The following is a 22,619-nucleotide window of genomic DNA, read 5'->3' on the forward strand; positions in this document are numbered from 1 at the left end:
GGAAGATTTGAACTAAAAGCTAAAATATTTAAAAGGAGACTACACTGGAAGGAAACGTGATAAAGAACCCAAATGTTCGCTTTAGTATAGGAGAAAAATAGAGACGAGTTACAAAAGACATACTAAAATTTTACTAACTTTGGCTGGTCAACAGGGTGACTTTCAAATTTCCTTTTAACCCTTAGCATCAGAACGTTTGTTAAAACTGTGACTTAGGAGCTGCAGAATTTTATTAGCACTTGCAGATGAGTAAACTCGGTCTGTCTGTAAGCCTCACTTGTCATTTCATTACCCAGAAGACCCCGCTTCCATTCTCACACAGTCAGGCCCTGTGCTACGAACCTCTCCTACAATGCACACACCATCTCGCCTGTATTTCTGCTGACCAAGCCTCTTACCGTCCTATCAGATACTATCACAACTAGCCTTTGAGAGACCTGGGATTTGATATTTTTCCAGTGTAGTTTCACGTGTCCACTTGATTATGTGGAGCTGGGAACCTTCTGATAATTCCCTAGTAAATTAAGTGTAAGCCCCTACTCTGGTTAACTTGGTTAACTTGTGGCCTGAAACTGAACAGGCCTGATGCTCCACAAAAGAGCCTGCTACCCTGCCAGCTACAAAGCCCTCCCTTACCCACTGTGACGACTGCTGCTAGCTCCATTCTGGCTTGGATGATTGAGATACAGCCATGGTGACTGATGCACTGGCAATATTTTTCTTGGCCAGGCAAATACATAATTTGTGTTCTTGACAGGATGAGCACCACTGACTTTTTCCCTGCTGGGTTGTAACACTCAGAGTCTGGTTGCACAAAGCTTATTTGCATCTTTCTTAGCGTTGCACGCCTGTGTCCTTGAGACTGTTGCAACAAGGGCTGCCAGTTTTACATTTCAAATGTTTAGTAGTCAGACTCGTTTAATTGCTAAGAATCTGCTTTTTCTTGAACTTGTTAAAGACATTTTTTGTACTGATATTTTTATATCATTAAAATACTTTTTATATCATTAAAATCTGGATAAGGGCATTGCCTATGGCATGTTATATGACTAGCAGAGTACATTTTCAAACTGAAAAGGTCATATGTTGCTTTTCAAGGAAAGCTCCAGAGAGTGTTTAGGGTCTGTGTACCTTGGTGTATCTGGGTGTGCTCAGTAGTGAGTGTGTACATGAAGTCTGGAGGTCAATACCAAATGTTTCCCTTTATTGTTTACAACACACACACACACACACACACAGAGGATATCTCATTGAACCAAAATGGCAAGCTATTTTGGCTAGAGTGGCTAGCCAATAAATCTCAGATTCATCCTACACCCTTTCCCTCAAGCCATGCTAGAGTTACAGACTTGCACTGCCACACCTGGCTTTTCACCAAGGAATCCAAAGTCAGATCCTCAGGTTTGGGCAGCAAGCAGTCTATACGCAGAGCCATCTCCCCAGCCCAGTGAAAGCTCTTAACACAGAAAACCAAGATGCTAAAATAGGACTACCTAACCAAAGAGTATGAATCCCCCCGGAGAAATGGATCATTTCTTTTTTTTTCAGTATTGTAAATGTATTTGGTTAAAATGAATAAAGCCTGAGTCCTTCCCATGATTGATAGGAGTAACTCAGAAAACAGGCTTCGCTCTTCTCATCCATGCTTCTCATATCTGACCTCAAGACCCAGAACTATGCCCAGAAAACTCTGAGTCTGCCTCACGGAACACAGGCTACGGGGCAACTTGGGCTCCCAAAGCCCATCTCTTCCCTTAAGGCCTATAGACTCTCTGGGGTGCCACAGTACAGTAGTAAATATGAGACGTGGTGTGTGGGGATGTGTAAATGCACCTTTCCTGTGAGCAGAAATGGGAAGTTTGCTGTGGGTTATTTGGAAGCTGGCTCATCGATTTGCCATCATTTGGTTTATCATTCTCTCGAATGGACGGCATCCATCTGGCCATGAGTCTAAGTCTCATAATGGCTGCTGTTTCACACTCCTTGTCTCTGGGGTCAGTCAGCACCGCTCTGTCTGTTGCGTGGTACAAGACTGCTTTGCCGCTATTGGGCCATAACCTTTGCACTGGCATTTTGCCGATGCCAGTAGCATATTCAACTAATTCATATGTAACTAGATTGACTTCAACTCTACAAATCTGAGCAGATACATACACGGCACAGAGATCCTTATGTCACGCAGGCAGTCTGTGGTTATGCCAAGCCTTGGTCAATACTTGGAGAAACCTGAAGTCTCCTAATTAGAAGAAATTGCCTAAATTAAAGAAACATAAATTCATACTACAACTAACATCCTGACTTTTCCAAACAGGCGTTTTTTTTTTTAAAATGTTATAGCCTCAATATAAACTCATTTCTAATTATGGTTTTCATAATAAATAAGGAGATAAATGCTTCATTTATCTTTCTGGCGATTCTGGTTACACTCCTTAGCCTGGTAAATGTTCTAAATGTCAGTGAGCAAGCCTGCACCTGTGTGACTCTTGTATCATGTGTCCTGCATGACATGGAGTGCATCACACATGTGGTGGGAATTTTGCAGTTACTTATGCAAGCTACTCTCAACAACAAAAAGAGTTTAGTTGTTAAAGAGCCACAAGAAACTTCCATGAAGCCATGAACTCAAAGCCTGAGATAAAATTCAGAAATAAAACCTAGCTTCAAGCATAAATCCCATGGCGTGGAGCACCCACTAGGTCATAGACATATGCCCTTTCTGGCAGTCCCACTTTAAAGGTAGAAATCCTTGGTCTTTCACGGGCTCAGTAACTTGCAGTTTCCTAGAGTAGGCTTCAGCATAGCTGTTTATTTCCAGATTAGAGAGAACACTCAGCTGTCTCTATCACATGCTATAGAGGCTACTGACTTCTGTGGTCAGTCTTCTGTGGTCAGTCCTCTTTTGTGTTATTGAAGTCCACTAGCAGGGCAAGCATAAAGTGAGCACTCCCTCTTTTCCATGTAAAAGCTAGGTGTCCATCTCTGAAATTGTCTATCTCCCAACAGACCTGTACATACATTGGGGTGAAAGTGTGCATCCATCTGGTCTAAAGTATTGTAGCTATTACAGGAAAGCAATATGCAGAATATATATATATATATATATATATATATATATATATATATATATATATATATTCTAATGGGATAAAAATTACCTGGGACACTTGTTTTATCTTTTAGAGTTTACAAATATGTCCAGACCTTCAACTTGTGGCAGGTTTTTCTCAATTTGGATGTGTATAGTCCAACATGAGGCATGAGAAAATAGTAAACGGGACAAGATACATGCTTCCAGGAGAGAAAGGGATAAAGCAGTATTATCTCAGGGTTTTGGTTTACTTGATAGGCCCCAGAGTTGACCTTGAAACTTGACAGACTGTTGGACTGTCCCAGCCCAGAAAAAATGTTAATTCGGGAGAAGTGATTCTTAAAGCAGCTTCGAAACCTCCCGATTCTCCAGTGTCAGGGAGTATAGGAGTGACACCAGCTGAAAACAATATAACTAATGCTGCATACATTATAGGCTCTATGGTGCTCTTTAGGAAAGTAGAAGGGTAGTCTCAAAAATAAGTTATGGCAGATTCGCAGAGTCACAGAAATAGTAGACATTTTAAGAAAGTGGGATTTGCAATATCTCAAGCAATTTTGGAGTCTGGAAGTGGGAGTCCATTCTTAAAAGGAACTGTACCGCTGGGTGTGGCAGTACACACAAGGCTTGAATTTGTGAGGTAGAGGCAAGAACTTCCTAAGCAACGTTGCAAAATCCTATCTTAAAAAACCAGGGTCTTCGGATGCAGTCCAGTGGTCAAATGTCTGCCATGACTCCTATTTATGGACTAAGATGTTTGGCTGACGTTCTCCTTGTTCTGTGTAGTTGTCTCCAGAGAGCTGGAGATCGTCAACCAATGGTTTTGTTTTCCACTGGAGAGGATTCAAGACTTAATGATCCATGCATCTGATTCAATGTTTCTATTTTTTAAATATTATAAGATGTAGGATTTCTAGCTGAGAAACTTTTTTAAAAAAGGTTTTAGTCACCAGCTTTGGAATCATATGAAAATCTTGTGACTTTGGGGGCATAGAAGAGTAATTCAATACTAAGCCTTGATTCCTTAATTCTTTTTCTCAGTTGCTACAATGATTTTGGTCATCTGTTGATTAAAGAGGTCAGCTGTATTTCATTGTTAGGCCATCGCTCAAAAATATGTCAAAATACCCTTGCAGATTAAAAGCAAGAAGGCAGCACATAAAATAGCGTCATCAAGTTCCAAGAATAGTTAGTGGTCTTATATCTCTCAAAAGATGGGAAGATCTTTATCTAAAAACTAAGATTTGGATTTTTTTTTAATTAGCCAGAAGTTCGCATAGGCTTTTACCCTGATGTAAGAACGAGCGTATAACTTTCTATCTTCTTGTGAGATATTTGGATATGCAATACCTGAACTACACATGTACTCAAAAGGGTTCTATATTTAAAAGAGTATCTTGAATTTTATCCACCAAATCTAGCAGCTCTCTACTGCAGAAGCATATATATATATATAGATATAGATATATATGCATGATACATCATATAATAAACTATACATAATTTAGAGATAGTACATTGTGTAAAATGCTGCGACTGTTAGTCCTGAGAGACATTTGCAGTAATTTTTTTTTTGTCTATTTAATCATGTCACTGCAGCAGTTTGGAAGGGAATGTGGGTCATGAGAAGTTTCTGTAAAGGTTCTTAAGGGAATTACTGCAGTGTTAGGAAGGGCCACTTCTCAGCATTCAAATAATGTGTGTCACGTTTTCTCCCAAAAAAGATTTCAGAAACTGTAAAAAGAGATAGTGAATAGTGATAGCAGACAGTGAAGGGACTAAGTAGGGAGAAACTCCCAAAGATTCGGAGAGGTACACAAAGCCTAGTGTCACTGTGGGAAACAACTATGTACTGCACCCTTCCCGTTCTCCCTTTCTCCAGTTCTCTGTATGCAAGCACTAATGTGTTGTCCCTACTTGGCCTTTCATATGTCACTTGAGCAAACACTCATCTTCTGGCTGGTGAATAGAACTTTGTTCATCAGAAATGTCAGCATTTTGTTGCAAAACTGTGATGACAAGATTCAGGCTTGCTCTTCCTCGGATTCTTACCCACCTCATATCCCTACATCCCTGGGCATCTAGGGAGAGAAACGACTTGATCCTCAAGTCCTCACAGAAGAGAGTCTTTCTGATGTGGTTCCTTGAGTGGTGAATATTACCTAACCCTGTGCCCCCAGTCCAGAATTTGCTCCCAGCAGAACCTGTTGGCAAGCACGACCCACCCTGGAACGGTGCTCTCTGGCTCAGCTACTCTGGCAAAGAGGGCATGCGTGGCCATGGGCACAGCCCCTTCTTCCATTCAGTTAATTCACCCTGTGCTATTCCACTTGCCTTTCAAATAAGACAAACATGTCGTTAAAGAAACAGGGCTCGGTGTTTTAAAGAAATGATGGAAAGACAGCAGGGAGGCAGCACAGCGCCTGAGCTATTAAGAACAGTGGAAATTGTGAGTTTCACAAAGGGCTTTTTAAAGAACTACACCATATAGTTGCTCCAGATTTTTTTCTGTCTCATTTTAAAGTCAGACTTAAAAAAATAAAAAATTAGGGACTTTAAAATTAACCGTCTCACTCAACTAAAGATACAGCGACGCAAGAAGTCAATTCATTTTATCCGAGATCTCATATTGCTTGTAGTCCTCTCTCGCTAACCTATGTCACTGCCTCTCCCTTTCTGCCACCATGAGCGTCTCTGGCGTGATCTCCAGAGGGATTTTCAGCCCCTCCGCTTTCCTGATTCTCGGGAATTCTTATAACGTTATGACTAACAAGAGTATAAAATATGAGTCAAAAGTCAGTCCCCAAAAGTCATTGTGACTTTAATGAGTTCGGCAGTTGTTTCAAACTGCAAAAACAGGAAAATCCTACACAATAAGGCGCCTGTCTCACAGCTGGGCTCCTACGTAGATGGCCACCCACAGGAGCAATGACTGGGACTGCCTTCCTCTCTTTGGCACCTTCCCCCCCCCCCCCCCCCCCCGCCCTCCTCCCCTACTTCCCCCCTCCGGACCTTAAATTTTTCTCTCACCGACTTCACCAGGTTATCATTGAGAAAAAAGTATCCTTTCAAGTCAAAATTTTTCAATTAAAATACTTTCAATGATTTTAATATTTTTTTAATCATATAGAATCACTGCTAACAAATCCAGATTGGTTTAAAAGTAACCCTTTCACGTGCCTGGCGATAGTCCTTGTGTCCTCTGCATGCCTTTTTTTTTTTTTTTTTTTTTTGTCTGAGAAACATAACGCTACCAAGATCCTTCCAGTTCACCCTGCTATGTGAAGTCACTAAGAGCTCAGTGCCTGGAGATCTTTGGACTTAAGCTCATCTTTTGAGAAAGAATAGAAAATGAGGATATGTGCCCATCACTTTAAAAAGAGTGGCTCAGAAACTGGAGAAAAAAATTGAACTTATCTGACAAAATATAATTTCAAATATTTGCCAAGTAGCCTCTATTAAAAGAAGTCTGTGTTGAATTTTGGTACACAGAAAACAACATCACACACAGTCTCACTTATCATTTGTAATACTGGGAACATAAAAATTAAATTAAAAACTCACAGATGATTTTTTAAAAAAAGAATATTTTAGAAAAGTAATATTAAGTCATTTATAAAAATAATAGCTCTTCTCTTTCTAAAACCTAAATGTAATTTCTCAGTAGTGTTTGTAGATCTAGTGTTGGACAGACCCAGCTTTAGGGAGGTGTGGGGAAGTTTGTGTTCTAAGGGTTCATTCACAAACTTTGTTTGTCTGTGTTGAAAAGGGAATTTGACCATTTCCTCTGGGGACATTATTTCTAGGTAGACTCTAACAGGGCTTTCTTGTGAGGACAGATTATTAAAGAAAAATAGGATATGTGTACAGGAGACACGGGAACTCATTTATCTTTGAAATAGCACCTTCCAATTTGTGGATTCTCCACTGCATTTGATGAAGTAAATAAATTCATTCCCTTCCAACCTTGCAAGTCCTTGGGCCATGGTTTCTTTCTGGACCCATTTTACCTTCATATTCAGACAACTAGCTGGGTAAGTCGACAGGAAGACTCCAAGAATCTCAGGCCATGAAGGTCTGAATTACAACTATTATGTCTCTCCTTAGCCAGTGGTTTATTCTCTCATACAGAAGCATCTCCATTTCCCTCTCTGCTTACCTCAGCAGTACAGAAAGAGTTTTATTTTCCGAGAGGAGCTAGTTGCTAGTAAATACTGTGCCCAAACTGCCCTAGAATGTACCACACAATCTTGAGAGGTTGGGGTACAGAGGTGGGTTGGAAGTCTTATGTCTCACTTCTGCATCACAGAAGAGAGGTGCGGTGATGTCACAAGGCCAGTCATAAAGACTAAGAATCATTGTTGAGGCTTGATTGCTGTGCCATGACTACCTGTTGTTTGCCAGAAGCAACTCTCATGTGAGATTCAGATACTGAAAACCCATCTATCCTGAGTTCCTCAACTGTCTGTCAGCTGACACCTCAACATATCAATTCCAGTCCTTGGCTTGTCCAGGCACCAGGGCTAGCCCTACCTTTACTAATCAGACTTTGTCTTGTTAGAAGGCCATATCTGCCTTTCTTAGTCCTTCAGAGCCCCCAAACAAGTGGGCCCTTCATAAGTTTTTTTTTTTTTGATGAGAGCAATGATTGCCTTAGTCAGTGTGGTGGGGCCCTCCCTTGCTGAGGAAAAACCAGTGGTGGTTGCTAAGCAACATTTAAAAGGTCTAGATTGGTTTCTGATCCTGGATGACCTCCATTTGTATACTTCGCCGTGTGTATTTTATGGTTACCTTAGGATGACTTTGGAAAACTTTGTTTTTGGTATGCATTGGCCTGCCCTTAGTAAAAGGATCATAAGAGAATTCATTTGGGCGCAGAAAGAAGGGAGATGGTATTCCTCTGTTTATTTGCATGAGAACACTGACTCCTTCTGTAAAGATACAGAGAAGGTGTGTAGTTTACTTAGCCCCATGGTTAAAAACCACCATCCCCTACCACACAGACTGATGGGCCGTGAATCCCTCCAGGGTCCTATGACTCAGAGAAGCTATATGGAGGAAGGGGGAGGAAAAAAAGCATCTTGCCCACCCTATATGATTCATTTTTGGCTGACTCTCATTTCCAGAACAGAGCAGCTAACCAAAGCCTCCAAGAGTCCTGCTTACCCTCTTCAGACTGTTAACTGAGGCTTAGTCAATGAATCCTAATAGATCTGACTCGTCTGCTAGAATGAAAGTTGATTAAAATCCTTTTTGTTTGCTCTTTTGCTTGCTTTTTCCCCAACTGCCTCACCCTGCCATTTCTGGTGTCCCATCAGTGTTTGTTGAAAACACGACAGAATGGTATGATTGAAGTAGGACAATCCTAGTGGACACCAAGATGTTTGCAAGTAATTTAGAGATACCAAAGGAACCCAATGCCTGGCTATTATACTTGGCTAAATCTTGTACGGGGATGGGGGGGACATGATCTCAGTCTCTAAGCTTTTATGTAAGATTTTTACTACACTTTAAAGTTTGTTACTTTGCTAAAGGCCAGCAGACCAATCAGCACTTACAGAGCTGTCTTTTCCAGCTTCTCAGTCTTCAGTAAGTGCTGGTTTTCTGGCTTGGAGAGGCCATCGTGACAGGGTTATATCTTAGCATGTCATTTGGAGTTTATGAAATTCACCTGGAGTCCAAAAATGCACTGAGGTTCAGTATGTAGTCTACAAAGCAGAACTGACTGACCCAGAGATGTCGGGTCTTGAAAACACACACACGTACACTAGCAGGGCTACCCTAAAAAGAGAGTGGTTGTGTCTCTGAGGACAGAGTGTCCGTACAGTGAGCCAACAGGCAGAGACTCGGATTCAGTCTGGCTTCACCTCAAAAGGTAGTTCTCTGGGGAAGCAATGGTTTGACCTGAGTCAAACCTTCAGATGCCTGAAGTGAAGCTATTGTCAGATGCAGGATGCTCATTTGGAAAGGGAATGCCTCACAGGAAAGAGAGCCAATTACAAGTTCAGGCTGTTGCCATGGCGCTTTGCCGATCCTTCAGCGTGTGATACAGGAACTCCCAGGAAGGCTAGGAATAGGATGTAGGGGAGGTGGGGAGAAATGGAGGCAGCTTGGGCTAGGCATCCCACTGCATCTTCTGTAATGCTGACAAGAAGGGCTGGCAGGGGAGCCAGGAAAGAATGGCATTTTCAGCATGTCCTGGGTTGCTAAAATGAAACTAAAATGATTTAACTCTGGGACATCTCTATCGTGAATTATAAGACGTAACAGCAGTAAAATACCAAATAAGCATAACACCAGATAAATCGTTGTTCGTGCAGCAAATGCTATCTCAGATTTTCTAACGTACTCGGGACCCTACATGGAAAGGTTATGAATTTAATCCGTTTTCTGAATATGATGTAATAAGCATATTAATGAACTTACTGAGTGCAGAAAATTGCACGCTGCATATGAAGTACTTTTTGAGCCAAATAAATTAATTCCATCCCCATTCATTCCACCGGGAGAAGAAGCTAAATAGATCAGCACCCAGTAGGTGGGCAAATAATGTTCTAGCTTTTGGAAAACTGGTTTAAAAGGAATTCTTCTATACTGGAAACCAAGTCAGAAAACAGCTACCGTTCTAACCTTTTCCAATAAAAAAAAATGCTCGGCGTCAATTAATCAAACGTAGCATCACTTGGAAGCAATTAGAGAAGCTGAGCGCTGTGTCAGGCTGCATCTGCAGAGGGCTGTCTGCAGAGGAAGAGAGGGTTAAAGAACACCTAGCTGGAACGGGGGAGGGTAGGACCTCAGGTTTACTTAAATATTCATGGGGCTTCCTCCATTTTAATCTTCTCCTTTTAAAAGATGGCTGTTTCCCAGTCAGACAGCTCCCGGGGGAAAGAGGTTCCCTCTTCCCTGGCAGAGTTGGACTAATCTAGGGTGGAAACCCCTCCGGGTATCAGGACTGCTCATAACTGATGGAGAGCTGCAAGCCGGCCAGCTGAATCCATTTGGACAGGCTCTGCTCCTTCGTACAATTCCTGGTTTCACTACTCTCTTCTGCCTGAAAATAAGCAGGGAGCCCATAGGCTTCTTGCAAGAATAGAGTATGAACGGAGATGGGCTTGCTGTGGATTAGCAAATACCGCCCATTTGGAAGGCTTTGTCTTTTCTAAGTTTTGGTTCTTTAACCACCGGAGCTGCGAGCTGCGGAGGTTTCCTGATCCTCTGGAGACCGCTCTTACAGAACTGAATTCTTTCAAAGGGATTTGTGGATTGTGGCAAGAAGAGCTTCCAAAATGCCTGAGGCAAACTATTTGTTATCTCTATCTTGGGGTTATATCAAGGTGGGTCAATTGGATTGTGTTATGTGTCTCTAATAGAATGTGATCTTTTTATGTCCGTCTGTATTTCGTGGAATAGGCATGAGCAGTGGTTTAATATGTATATATGTTTAACCCACTGGGGCTTCTTATAATGAAATAAGACCTGTTTTCTTGCGTCATATTTTAATGTACTGTAATGTGTTTCAATTCTGGCTCCATTTTAAAAGGATGCTTTCCGCCTCTCTTCATTTTTCTTTTAAACTTTTCACTTAATCTGTTCTCACTGAATACGTTATCACTTCAAACTATATTTTTGGGCATATTTCCAATTTCCTAATTCAAGCGACATTATTCTGGCCTTTATTAAAACTTCTTCTCCCGGGCTGGGGATTTAGCTCAGTGGTAGAGCGCTTACCTAGGAAGCGCAAGGCCCTGGGTTCGGTCCCCAGCTCCGAAAAAAAGAACCAAAAAAAAAAAAAAAAAAAACTTCTTCTCCCAAGTTTGCAACTTCAAAAGCAATCGGAAAACAATTTTAAGAAATTTTAAGAACTTCTATTTTTTTCCTACAGTGACATTAGAATGCTTTCAAATTGAGGGGACATTATGACTTGTATTGCAGCTCTCATTACCCTAATGGAATTGGCTCATATAGTCTTTCGGTTTCCTAGAAAGTAATGTTGAAAAATACAGCAATCATTTGCTCTTTCCTAGCCACTTAATGCATTTTCTTTTCTTTATAAACAGTTCAAAAGGATGCTGAACCGGGAGCTGACACACCTCTCAGAGATGAGCAGATCAGGGAACCAAGTGTCTGAATACATTTCGAACACGTTCTTAGGTAAGATGTTAACAGGAAAACTCACTGAGCTTTTGCAGGGTAAATTTTTACAGTCTACCAAGGGCATCCCTGTGAATTTGAAGTGAGGTTAAGCACAGGAAAAAAAAAAAAGAACCCATCTCAGAGCTAAAGCCATTTCTCGGTAGGAAAACAGCAAGCAAGATAACATTTCTGAAATACAAATGCCCTCTAAGAGAGCAGGTTATGACGGCTGCTTGCATTTACACAGTTTCATATCCTACACTGGTCCCACAGGGGCCTCCAGAACCGCTGAAGGTCTGATACTCTACTCAGCTAAAACATCCAAATCTTCTAGTAACTGGGCTTTGAGACAAAAGCCTCCCTTTTAGGTATTTTGTAAGGGCCGTGCCATCTCTACGTGTAGAGTCCTATTCTGGAAATGATTTGACTGTTGCCTGGCAGGGTTATTTCTTAAGGATGAATGCATGTGTACTGCAGGGGTAGGGTTCGTGTCTGAGAGGCCCTATCTAAGCAGTACCATTGTCTTCTCATTCTGAGTTTTGACTGCTCTCTGCAATTATGTGGACACTACTTAATACAGAGTACTGGCCATAGGATTGCAGGGGTGATCCTCAATGATTCTCAGGGTCTTGTTTGACTCTCAGGAATTTCTTAAATTTTCTTAAAGGGAACTTTTGTATCATGAGCCTACTCTGCCTGTTTTAAAGAGGCCTGCAGAATCAGCGTATATGGACCTCAAAATGTCATGGGAAGCCCTGACATTTGGATTCTTCTCCCTTTGAACTATCCGTGCTTCTGCAGCTCCATTTTTTTCCCCAAGGAGGTGACCCGTTCTTACAGCTGAACATCACAGCTTTGTTTTTGGCACAGCCCCTTAGTAAATGAGCATTTGCCATGGTGTCTTATGGAGCACAGTCTGCCTGCAGCTCTGTTTTAAAAATTGGTTCTATATCTTTCCCTCCAAAGCAGTTTCTCCTAACAGGGTATCAACCAGATTTCTCAGTAACGGCCCATGCAGCAGTGGTCAGTACAGCGGTGCTGTGCAGCCCTTGGTCATTCAGCAGACCCACAAACTGCAGATTAGCATGCAGAGACCATCCTCCTGGGTCCTGCCCTGTGTGGGTGTTGTTCAGCATCTGCTGTTCCCAGCTCAGTTGCAACAATGTTTCCCAGAGAACAAAGGAGAGGAATTTTCACAGATACTAGTTTTCCACTGTTGGCTGGAATAGAAACAAAGGGAAGCCACAATCACTAATCCTTTTCTTCTCTTGGCTTTCCCCATTATCTCTCGACACAGAAATCCTCCTCACGCTCAGATTCATACCTTGGTTCATGAAGCATTTAATTATTTTTCATAAGCTGGGAAGTGTTTTCAGGACACTTGACAGGAACTGACAACAGGAGCGAACTCAGTGCTAACTTCCCTCAGTATCAGTATTAGAAGGGTGGTGTGTGTGTGTGTGTGTGTGTGTGTGTGTGTGTGTGTGTATGCCCTTGAAAGTGTACTTGGCAAACAAAAGCAGGCCAAGAAACAGAAGGTTCTTAAACACAGAAAAAAAGATCAAGACACATAGGAGGCACCAGGTTCCTCACCTGAAATATGGGAACCCCAGGAGAATTGCAGCCCTTCAGCTCTTTCTGTGAGTCTGTCACAGGCACAGTTGCTCAGCAGCTTCCCTGAGACACACGTGACCCCTCTGAAATAAGCACCAGACTTGCAATTTGGACAATCAAAGCTTGAACTACAGGTGCAGAGCAGGGAACTCTTAGCCCTGTCTTAGGAAGAAGTGGGTGTCCCTGGAGGACCTCAAGGCCTCCCCATAAACTGTCATAACTGCAGTGGTCTTTAAGGGCCTCGTGACACAATTTCCCCATTATACAGGAAACAGAAGTGAAGTAGAGAAGGATGAATAACCAATCTAAAGTCACTTGACTAATATTTTTCGGAGCCAGAATTATTAACTCTTTAGGCTTTTAGAAATAAACACCAGATACCATCCTTTATCGAAATTCATAAGAGCACAAGGAGCGGAATCCCCTTTAGGAGTGTGATGTGGATGCTAGTTTAGAATTTCTTTCTGTAGAAATCAGGATGGTTGGAACTAAAAATGAAGGGTTAACAATTTCTTGGTATATAAAAGGCTTTGTTCTGAAAATAACAGTCATTGCAGAACACACAGAGATGACAATCTCAGTTGACATTATACTTAAAATCAGCATCTCAGCAAGAGCAGGGGAGTGTTAAAACCTGCCCAAGAGAAAGAAAGGGTATCTCCTAACCGACTCATCTGTGAAACTTGTGGGCTTTCCCATCTGAAAAGACAGTGTTTAGGTGGAATGCAGAGAGCCAGGCTCTAAGTCATGGACCAATCTAGGCACGTACTAATGGTGCTATTTAATAGTGGATTTCACCCTGCTGGGAAAAGTGGAATTTGGAGTAGCTAATCTCAGAAGTAAAAAGGGCGTCGGTGCAGACCACAAATATAAAACAAAGTTCTTTGCATGTTATATTAAAAGCTAGTCAGTATTTTTACAGGTAAAGAAAAAAAATTTTAATGTAGTCAACATCCTGCCTCGAAAGCTAGAAATTTTAAAGTTTGAAGGAAAGACATTTAGAATTGTCACAATCACAGGTTCTAGCAAGCAAAATCCATCAAATTGTGCCACTAACGGTGTCTGATAAGACCAGCTCTCATTCTCATGTGTGTGTGTGTGTGGTTTTTTTTTTTGTTTGTTTGTTTGTTTTGATTGCTTACCTACTTGCTTTGAAGTAGCCCACAGTGTCTAATCCACTGAGGGTTTTTTTTTTTCCTTTGGTTTTTTGTTTTTTGGGTTTTTTGTTTTTTATGCTTTTTGTTTTCTGCTTTTTTTTTTTTTTTTTTTTGAGTCTCTGATTCAGGTTGATTCCCTAGGAATCTGGCTAATTGCTTACCAGGGAAGCCTAGTGTTTGTTCCAGAGATTGCGTAGGGGAACACCCATGAATGTCGCCGGTACCCTGGTGTATAATGCCCTTCTTCATTGCCATGTTCCAGGCACAGCAGTTGTTCTGCTCAGTTACTCACTGGTGCAGGGAACCTCTAATTAACCCAAACCAGAAAAGCTGCCAGTCCTACCAGAGATGCTTAAAACTGCAGAAGCACTGGGGAACCCAACAACCTTTTAAACCAAATATGAAGAACGGTAGTTGGAAAAGCAAGGGCTTTCATTCTAGCAGAAAGTGGTAGCTATGAGCCACGAAGTGACAGAAAGAAGGGGAATTTCAAAGTTAAAATGACATATACTGTCCACACCAGAGACTGGAAAAAGATTTTTAACAGGAACCCTGAGGCCTGGGCTCTGGGCTATTAAGTCACTATGTACAAAGCAATTGCAGGATAAATATCCTGTTAACTAAGTTGTCCTTTGAGTTTGGGCAAATTGATGACTTCATCTGAGAAATGAGTGTGGGGTTGTTATTTGTTCCCAAATCTAGATCACAGACAGCAGGGACAATTTAGATAGATAGATAGATAGATAGATAGATAGATAGATAGATAGATAGATTGATAGATTTGGGTGTGGCTCATACATTTATGGGTTTTTTTTTCAGGGCCATTTGACACCAAATACATTCAAAACCCCTAAATTAATTGAAGTGACTAAAATTCTGTAATCAAAAGTTAAAGACTTGTGAGCTCCTAGAGGCCTTTCAGGAACGCTGGTATGAAAAATGCTAAGCTGCCCCAACAGCCAGGTGAAGGTTAGGCATGGAGCCAACCCTGTCTTGCTGTACGTGCTTTGCTTTGACGGAATGTCTCCAGGGCTTGTTAGCAGTCAGATGTCCCCGAGGAGGACACATGAGTATGCCATCATCTGCAGGAGTCTGAAAGCAAATCAGCCCTGTCCTAGCATGTCATCCGGAAGCGGGCCATTCTCAAATGGGGGCGTTGTTGCTGTGCTGATTTTCACTGTGACAAGCACAGATAAACGTGGGTACTTCTGAGAGCCGCATTAACTCTTTCAGCCGTGGTGTCACTTAGTCCAAGGAAGGATTGGGTCAGCAATAAAACCCGTCATGACTTTTGTGCCCCCACAGGTGTCCCTGTAGCAAGACAGAGGCAATACTCCGTCACAAGCACTCAGAATTCCCTGCAAAGGGAAATACAGTTTCTGATAGTTAGTAGGTAGTAGGAATATACAGGAAAGATTTTGCATGCATCTAGGTATTCATATACTGACGCTAGCTCTGCTGTTACCTTGGAAATCTAGAGGAAAACTAACTGAGATTATCAACAGTTAATAACCATAAACATATTAGGAACTAAAATGCCTATTATGGATAAGAGGCCTTATTATTTGGTAGAAAAATTAATAGGCAGAAAACATGAAGAAAATCAAATTACAATCTTCCCCGCAAACCTCAAATGGTAATGAACCAAAGCTTTAAAATAATTATTTGAAGGTTATGAAGCCATTTATTTTTCTAGCATATATATTCTTATTTAAACCAAGCCTAATTGAATTCATATGATGTTTTCACATAAAAAGGAATATGAAATATAATAAAATGAGCATAGCATAGTTTGCTTTTGTTAAACTGGCCTGTCTTTTACAATGAACTTTTTGTTCCCATTTGTTTTAAGATGAGTTCCACGTAGCCTAGACTAGCCTCAAATTCATTAAGCGGGTCTGTCCCTTGTCCTCCTGCCTCTGCCTCCCCAGTGCAGGGACTACCTCACTGTGTCCACTAATACACATTTTAAATGCAAAAATATGTCACTCACTTTAACAAAAATTTTCTATACAAATATTGATACTCCACTTTGAAAATATGATTGTAATTCCGGGTTACACTGAAGACAGAAGATGGGGTTTGGGTCTTATCTCTGCCACTCAGTTTGCTTTGGCTGTAACTTGGAACAACCCCTATGTCTCCCACCTGCTTCACAGGCCCATCTGCAGACCCAACGAGGTCATGCTACAAAAGTTCTTTGTGAAATTTAAGCCCCATTACACAGGGTTCAGGTTGTTCTGAATACCGCTGTATGCACACTGGCACACGTGTGCTCAAAAGCATGTTCACTGTTCTGTTGCAGACAAGCAGAACGATGTGGAAATCCCATCTCCCACCCAGAAGGACAGGGAGAAGAAGAAGAAGCAGCAGCTCATGACCCAGATAAGTGGAGTGAAGAAACTGATGCACAGCTCAAGCCTGAACAACACAAGCATCTCACGCTTTGGAGTCAACACGGAAAATGAGGATCATCTAGCCAAGGTGAGAACGAGCTGGGCACATGTGCATGCACACTTGCACACTTACACACATGCACACACACTCACACACATGCACACACACTCACACACATGCACACACACTCACACACATGCACACACTCACACACATGCACACACTCACACATGCACATACAGACTCTCACACATATACACACATGCACACACTCACACATATACACACACTAACACACATGCACACACTCACACATATGCACACTCTCTCTCACACACACATACATGCACATACAGACTCTCACACATACACACACTCACACACACGCACCCATACATTCACATACATGCACACACTCACACAAATGCACATACACATGCAAGCTCTCACACATGCACACACATACATGCAGACACACACACACACACACAGACACACAGACACACGCACACACCATCCATCATTTAGAAAATGAGAATCACATATGCTTTGTCACTGAGTTTTATGATGTAGAAGCGGATGTAGCCTCTTTGTTCACAGATGGAGCACCTGACCAAAGCCCTTCTATACCAAAAGGCTGTTCCTTTGTCCTGAATATAGGCTCAGTTCTCAGGAATGCAGAGTTCCTTGTGGATAGAACATTCTGCTGGGGAGGACACAGAAAACTGGCAGGCTGGGCTGCGTCACCCCAGAGGACAAAGGGAGAAAGTCTGCCCTGACTGGCAGGGCTAGGGATAGCATGAAGAGCCCATGACAATGCTGACCACTAAGCCCCAACCCAGTGGTGGAGGAGGGCACTGAAAAGGTTCATTACTCCTATAGGAGGCTGCACAGACACTGGCTGCTAAGCTCCTTGCAGCCCGATCAAAGGATGAAGTGAGCTTCCTTGGAGCAAAACTTCTTCCATGAGGCCTTTTGTAAACTACCACCAGAGAAAAGTTGATGAAACACTGAGCCAAGCCTCAGGCCAGTGTTTCAAATTGAAATAAGTTGCTCCCCTCAGCAGATAATTTTTGGAATACCACCACAGCAAAGGTCTGAATGATGTCCCTTCCGTGTCTGTGGGTGGTCCATCGACTTTAAGCTATTACCCACACCAAGCAGTCGAGACCCGCTATACTGAGTTAGGGTTGAGTTCGATTCACTCCTCTGGCAGCCCAGTCACTCTGATTTGACTTCAGGGATAATGAGCAAAGGCTGTCGCTAATGGGCCAATGAGTAGCAAAGGAGAGACAGGGGGAACAGGACCAGAAGCCTGTGCTCACTTGAGCTGCCCTTGAAAGCAGCATCGGATGAAGATGGAGGTTTGTCACGTATAGGCCAGCCACTCAAGTTATAAATGCAAACATACTTGGCTTGTTACGTAACAAAAGAATGTGCAGACACCCATAGTTATCACGAAGAGGATGTCCAGCCAGTCCCCATTCTAGGATTCTTACACAACCAGGACTCTATAAACAAATGCATGAAAGACTCGGCAGCTAATTCCTCTCAAATAAAATCTCATAAAATATTTTATTTTACAACATTAAAAAATATTATTCTTAAAGTTTCTCTCATTTTGACTTGCAGGAGCTGGAAGACCTGAACAAATGGGGCCTTAACATCTTCAACGTGGCTGGGTACTCCCATAATCGGCCCCTCACATGCATCATGTACGCCATTTTCCAGGTGAGAGACACGGAGCAAACACCGTTATCTGGGAGCAGAGCTCTTTATATTTTACACTGCATGTGACTTTTGCTGTCACCTTTTCTCCAGTTTTGGACCTCTACTTATTCGTGCCCTAATCCATTTTTCTACATAGGAAAGAGACCTTCTAAAGACGTTTAAAATCTCCTCCGACACCTTCGTAACCTACATGATGACTTTAGAAGACCATTACCATTCTGATGTGGCGTATCACAACAGCCTGCACGCTGCTGACGTGGCCCAGTCAACGCACGTTCTCCTCTCTACGCCAGCACTGGATGTGAGTAGTGATGGTCTGTTTTGCGTACCCACCCATCCTATTTTTAAAAGTACCACACATGCATAGTACATTTAGAGAAACGATGCGATAGAAGGACCCTAGGTACTTGGACCACTTCGTTGGTAGCTATGGCATTCAGCAATTTGGGTTGCTTATGGAAATAGGTAACACGTCTGCTTTCCTCATTTTCCAGTACCAGTGTAATGTTCCTTTTTTCATCTTTGCCATCTGAAAGTTATTTAATTATCAGACAAAGAATTAGACCCATGATTTATTTTCATCATATTCCTAGTAAGGGATACACTGTATCTCAAGGCATCTTCTTTAGTGTCTGTCATACAGTACCTATACACTGTATGTAATCATCTGAATTGCCCAATATGTACTCACTCCAGGCCCTGAGGAAGATATACTGTATATGCTATATGAAATGTTCTGTGTAGTCTCTGTTAGGGATAAACATCTATAGACTTGTTTTCCTAGAAATTCAAAGTAGTAACTGAAAATCAAGAACAGACAGGTTAATAAGTAGAAGCTAAGAAAAACTGCTCCCTAAAACCTTTGTGGAGATGGCTATGACTCTTTCCCTTGTAGTTCAAGATTTCTCATGAGCTACCATAATTAGTAGTGTGCCCAGCCGTGCCACCACTGGGCAGATGGCAATAGTGAGTAACTAGGTACATTCAAAATGCCTGCTGCTGGATAAGACTGGCCAGGCACCTTGGCAGACCCAGTTGGGGAGTTGGAGAAAGACTAAACTCTTTACTTGACTTTTATATGATCTGAGACAAGCAATCTAAGAAAACTTGCTAATATGAGATGAAGGTGAGGGTATTTAATCCTCCTAAAGGAAAAAAAATAGTATTGCTTTTACACTCATGAAGTCAGGGGTCACTCTTCACCTAGTGTTATACATAACTATTGTTTGACTCTAAATTGACTACCAGTGTAACAGACTTAGAAAAGGAGTGTCAAATGCTTGATATATAATAGGATTGATGTTTCGGGGAGGAGGTAGAAAGTGAGCCAACATTTGAATGAACAGAAAAGTTATATCTTCCAAGAGGCTTAAGAACCAGTAGCGTTGTGTGCCTAATAAGAACAAGCTTGAAATCATTGTATGTGGGGGAGGGAGAGGACAGGGAGGGAGGTCTTCATGACTGCGAAGGAATGAAGCAGTATGACATTAGGCTTTGTTTGTTAGAAATGTTCTCAACTCTAGCCTGCCGTAAACATGTGCTGGGTATGCAGATGAATTACTAAATATATGACAGCCTATGACCTCACTATAAAATAAACTTTGGCAAACATTTTATCACTTGCCTCCCAAGGCTGGAGTTTAGCCCATTCCACCCCTATTAACTTAGCCTGCCTGGGTATGAAGGCTACTATGTTCCATGTTCCCAGAGCAGTATGACTTGCTTCTCTGCAAGCACAGGCTGCATTCCATAAGCATCATACTGCCATAAATCCCAGACACCAACTACAGACATCCACACACACCATCAGCATTGCGCTAATGACTTACCCAAACCTCAGCCTATGGACTCAATATGGGATGAGCTCTGGCCCTCATTCTTCTCACATCAGAGATTTTATAGTGATGAAGAGTCTTATGCTTGATTCAATCAATATCCTGAGCTCTCATAAAAATCAACAGTGCCCTCCCAACAAGAGTAAAGTGTGGTATGTGAACGAGATGAAACTGAAAAGTGAGACAGGTACGTTGGATGTGGAGTTAATGGGCTCCTTTGAACCCACAGGCTGTCTTCACAGACCTGGAAATCCTGGCTGCCATTTTTGCAGCTGCCATCCATGATGTTGATCATCCTGGAGTCTCCAATCAGTTTCTCATCAATACAAGTGAGTTCACCACTGCACAGTTATTCCAGATTATTCTGTGATTCGCTGCAGCCTTTTCCTCCTAATGTTTTCATTATGGGTAATAACCAGGACAATAATGAGGTAATCCTTCCCTTCCATGGAAATTGCTCAGGCCTTTCCTGGATACTGTGTCCAGCTTGTCAACACAGTGTTTGAGGTGCATGGAGAACTTGGAGAGGGTCAGGGGCAAGCCATAAAAACAAAGCTCCAAAGTTCGGAAAAACACACTATGGAAAAAGAGTAAAAGATTTGGAGCGGCCTGGCAAGACAAGGAAAGCTTGGGTATTTGTTAGTGAATCTCAGACTTTTGTGAAGCTGACATACATGAACATAGTAAACCAATGCATGCCCCTCTATCCTGGATGATAGGCAGAGATGCTAGGCCTGAGAATGCCAGCCTTCATATAGAAGTAACACTCCTCAAGGAACACTGGAGTAAGTCCCTACAGTTCAAGGCAAGGGTCATTAAAGGCCTACACATTTTTATCCAACTGCACAGCTTTGACTGCTGACTGTGGAGAAGCGTGGAAGGATGTAGTTTGACCAGCCTCAGGATCTGAAGCTATCCCCAGGGCTTTACCATACTCGAAATATTTGATTTTCATGCTATACAGAATTCATTCATTGTCTCAGTTAATGCCTCATCTCTATGTTCATTTTCTTTTGACAATATTAATTATCTCATTATGATCATGACTGACATCTAGTACCGGCAATTTTATAAAAGTACTGTCTGAGCTTCCTGCTAGAAGAGGCCTTCAGTTGTTCAGTCTTTATCTTTAAAATATCTGCAGATCCTAATCCTAATCTTGGGGAACACTGGTTTTCTTTTTCAGTTTTGGTATCTTGTTCTTGTATTTTAGAAACATCAACGACATAAACTTTAGGTCCCTGCCTCCTTGCATGGCTTAGTTTAGTCAATTTTGCATGCTGATAGTGTGTTTCTCAAGGGAAATGTAGCTACTTACAGTACTGAGACTTATAAACCATGTTTGTAAATCTGCACCCTTGGCCACAGGGTTAATAGAACAAGAGGGCTTAAGTTACTTCAGAGAAAGCTATGCTCTATGAGAGCACTAGTGTGCAGTTGGCACATTCTGTGTCAGTTGCTTGTGAGTCTGGGTACAAAGCTGTGTCAGACAAAATGTCGATAAAGCAGAGTGGAAGTTGTAGTTTGGGTGCCCAGCCATTGCAGTTTCTGGTATAGAAACCCAGAAAAAAAAGGAAAATCTAACATCAACATTATTTTTAAAAAAATCATGCTTAGTTGCCATATTTATACAAACCTCCAAAAGCTACATTATTGAGTTAAAATAATGTTTTATGCCAACACATCATCTTTTTTTGAGGATCTAAACTCACAACTGACAGAGGCTGGGAAGCTTTATGAGAGTGAACATAATGTGAAAATCTTAATGCATTTGATAACGCATCTGTGTTTTCATTTAATTCCTTTTCAAAACACGAAATTCACGAAGACTTAAAGGAAATTGTAAGCTGAGAAGGAAGCGCGGTTTATCTAATGTTAAATTCTTCATCTCATATGAAAGAGAAAAGTGTTGTAAGATCTCTGAGAATCATCTTTTGCTCTGCTTCCCTAGGACGTAATGACCCATGGATGATGGCTCTTGAAATAATTTAAAATGAGCTAGATCAAATTTCACATTGAAGCAATGCCAGTGTTTGCATTATACAATTGTATTATATTCTTATGGCCATCATTTTTCTTTATTAGATTCCGAACTTGCTTTGATGTATAATGACGAATCTGTGCTGGAAAACCATCACCTCGCTGTGGGATTCAAGCTCCTTCAAGAGGAACATTGCGACATCTTTCAGAATCTTACCAAGAAGCAACGCCAGACACTCAGGAAAATGGTGATTGACATGGTGAGGTGCCAGCCTGCATCCCTTACCTACATTTGCCATTTTCTCTTATAGACTGACTTGATTAAGAGTTTTAATTCTGTCTTTACCCAAGGTGTTAGCAACTGATATGTCCAAGCACATGAGCCTCCTGGCTGACCTTAAAACGATGGTAGAAACCAAAAAGGTGACGAGCTCCGGTGTTCTCCTCCTGGACAACTATACTGACCGGATACAGGTATGTGATGACGCAAAGCCAAAGTAAACAAAACCAAGCAGTATTTAGAAAAAGAAAATAGAAATTTGGTTAATTGCATGGCCTAGGTTACTACTAAACCTTTGGGCATATTTTTGAAATAAGTTAAGAAAATAGAGTTTATTGTTTCATTTGTGAAGTAAGAAATACTGTATTCATTGACTTGCTTAGTTCTAAAATTTGGTTGCAATG

At 41.6% G+C, this 22,619-nt stretch overlaps 1 protein-coding gene across 7 annotated transcripts in view; it reads left to right on the forward strand.

The window, feature by feature from the left end:
• Positions 1-22,619, forward strand: part of Pde4b (phosphodiesterase 4B) — a 576,426-nt gene that overhangs the window by 548,606 nt on the left and 5,201 nt on the right. For 4 of the 7 annotated variants that reach the window (NM_001398935.2, NM_017031.4, NM_001429342.1 and 1 more), the window contains 7 exon segments: positions 11,146-11,239; positions 16,298-16,476; positions 18,022-18,120; positions 18,257-18,421; positions 20,185-20,284; positions 22,041-22,195; positions 22,287-22,409. In NM_001398935.2, the coding sequence (NP_001385864.1) occupies positions 11,146-11,239; positions 16,298-16,476; positions 18,022-18,120; positions 18,257-18,421; positions 20,185-20,284; positions 22,041-22,195; positions 22,287-22,409 (915 nt within the window). 7 annotated transcript variants of the gene reach the window in all.

The sequence above is a fragment of the Rattus norvegicus genome, chromosome 5 (genome assembly GCF_021556685.1).
Source record: "Rattus norvegicus strain SHRSP/BbbUtx chromosome 5, alternate assembly SHRSP_T2T, whole genome shotgun sequence".
In the NCBI taxonomy this organism is placed as follows: Eukaryota; Metazoa; Chordata; class Mammalia; order Rodentia; family Muridae; genus Rattus; species Rattus norvegicus.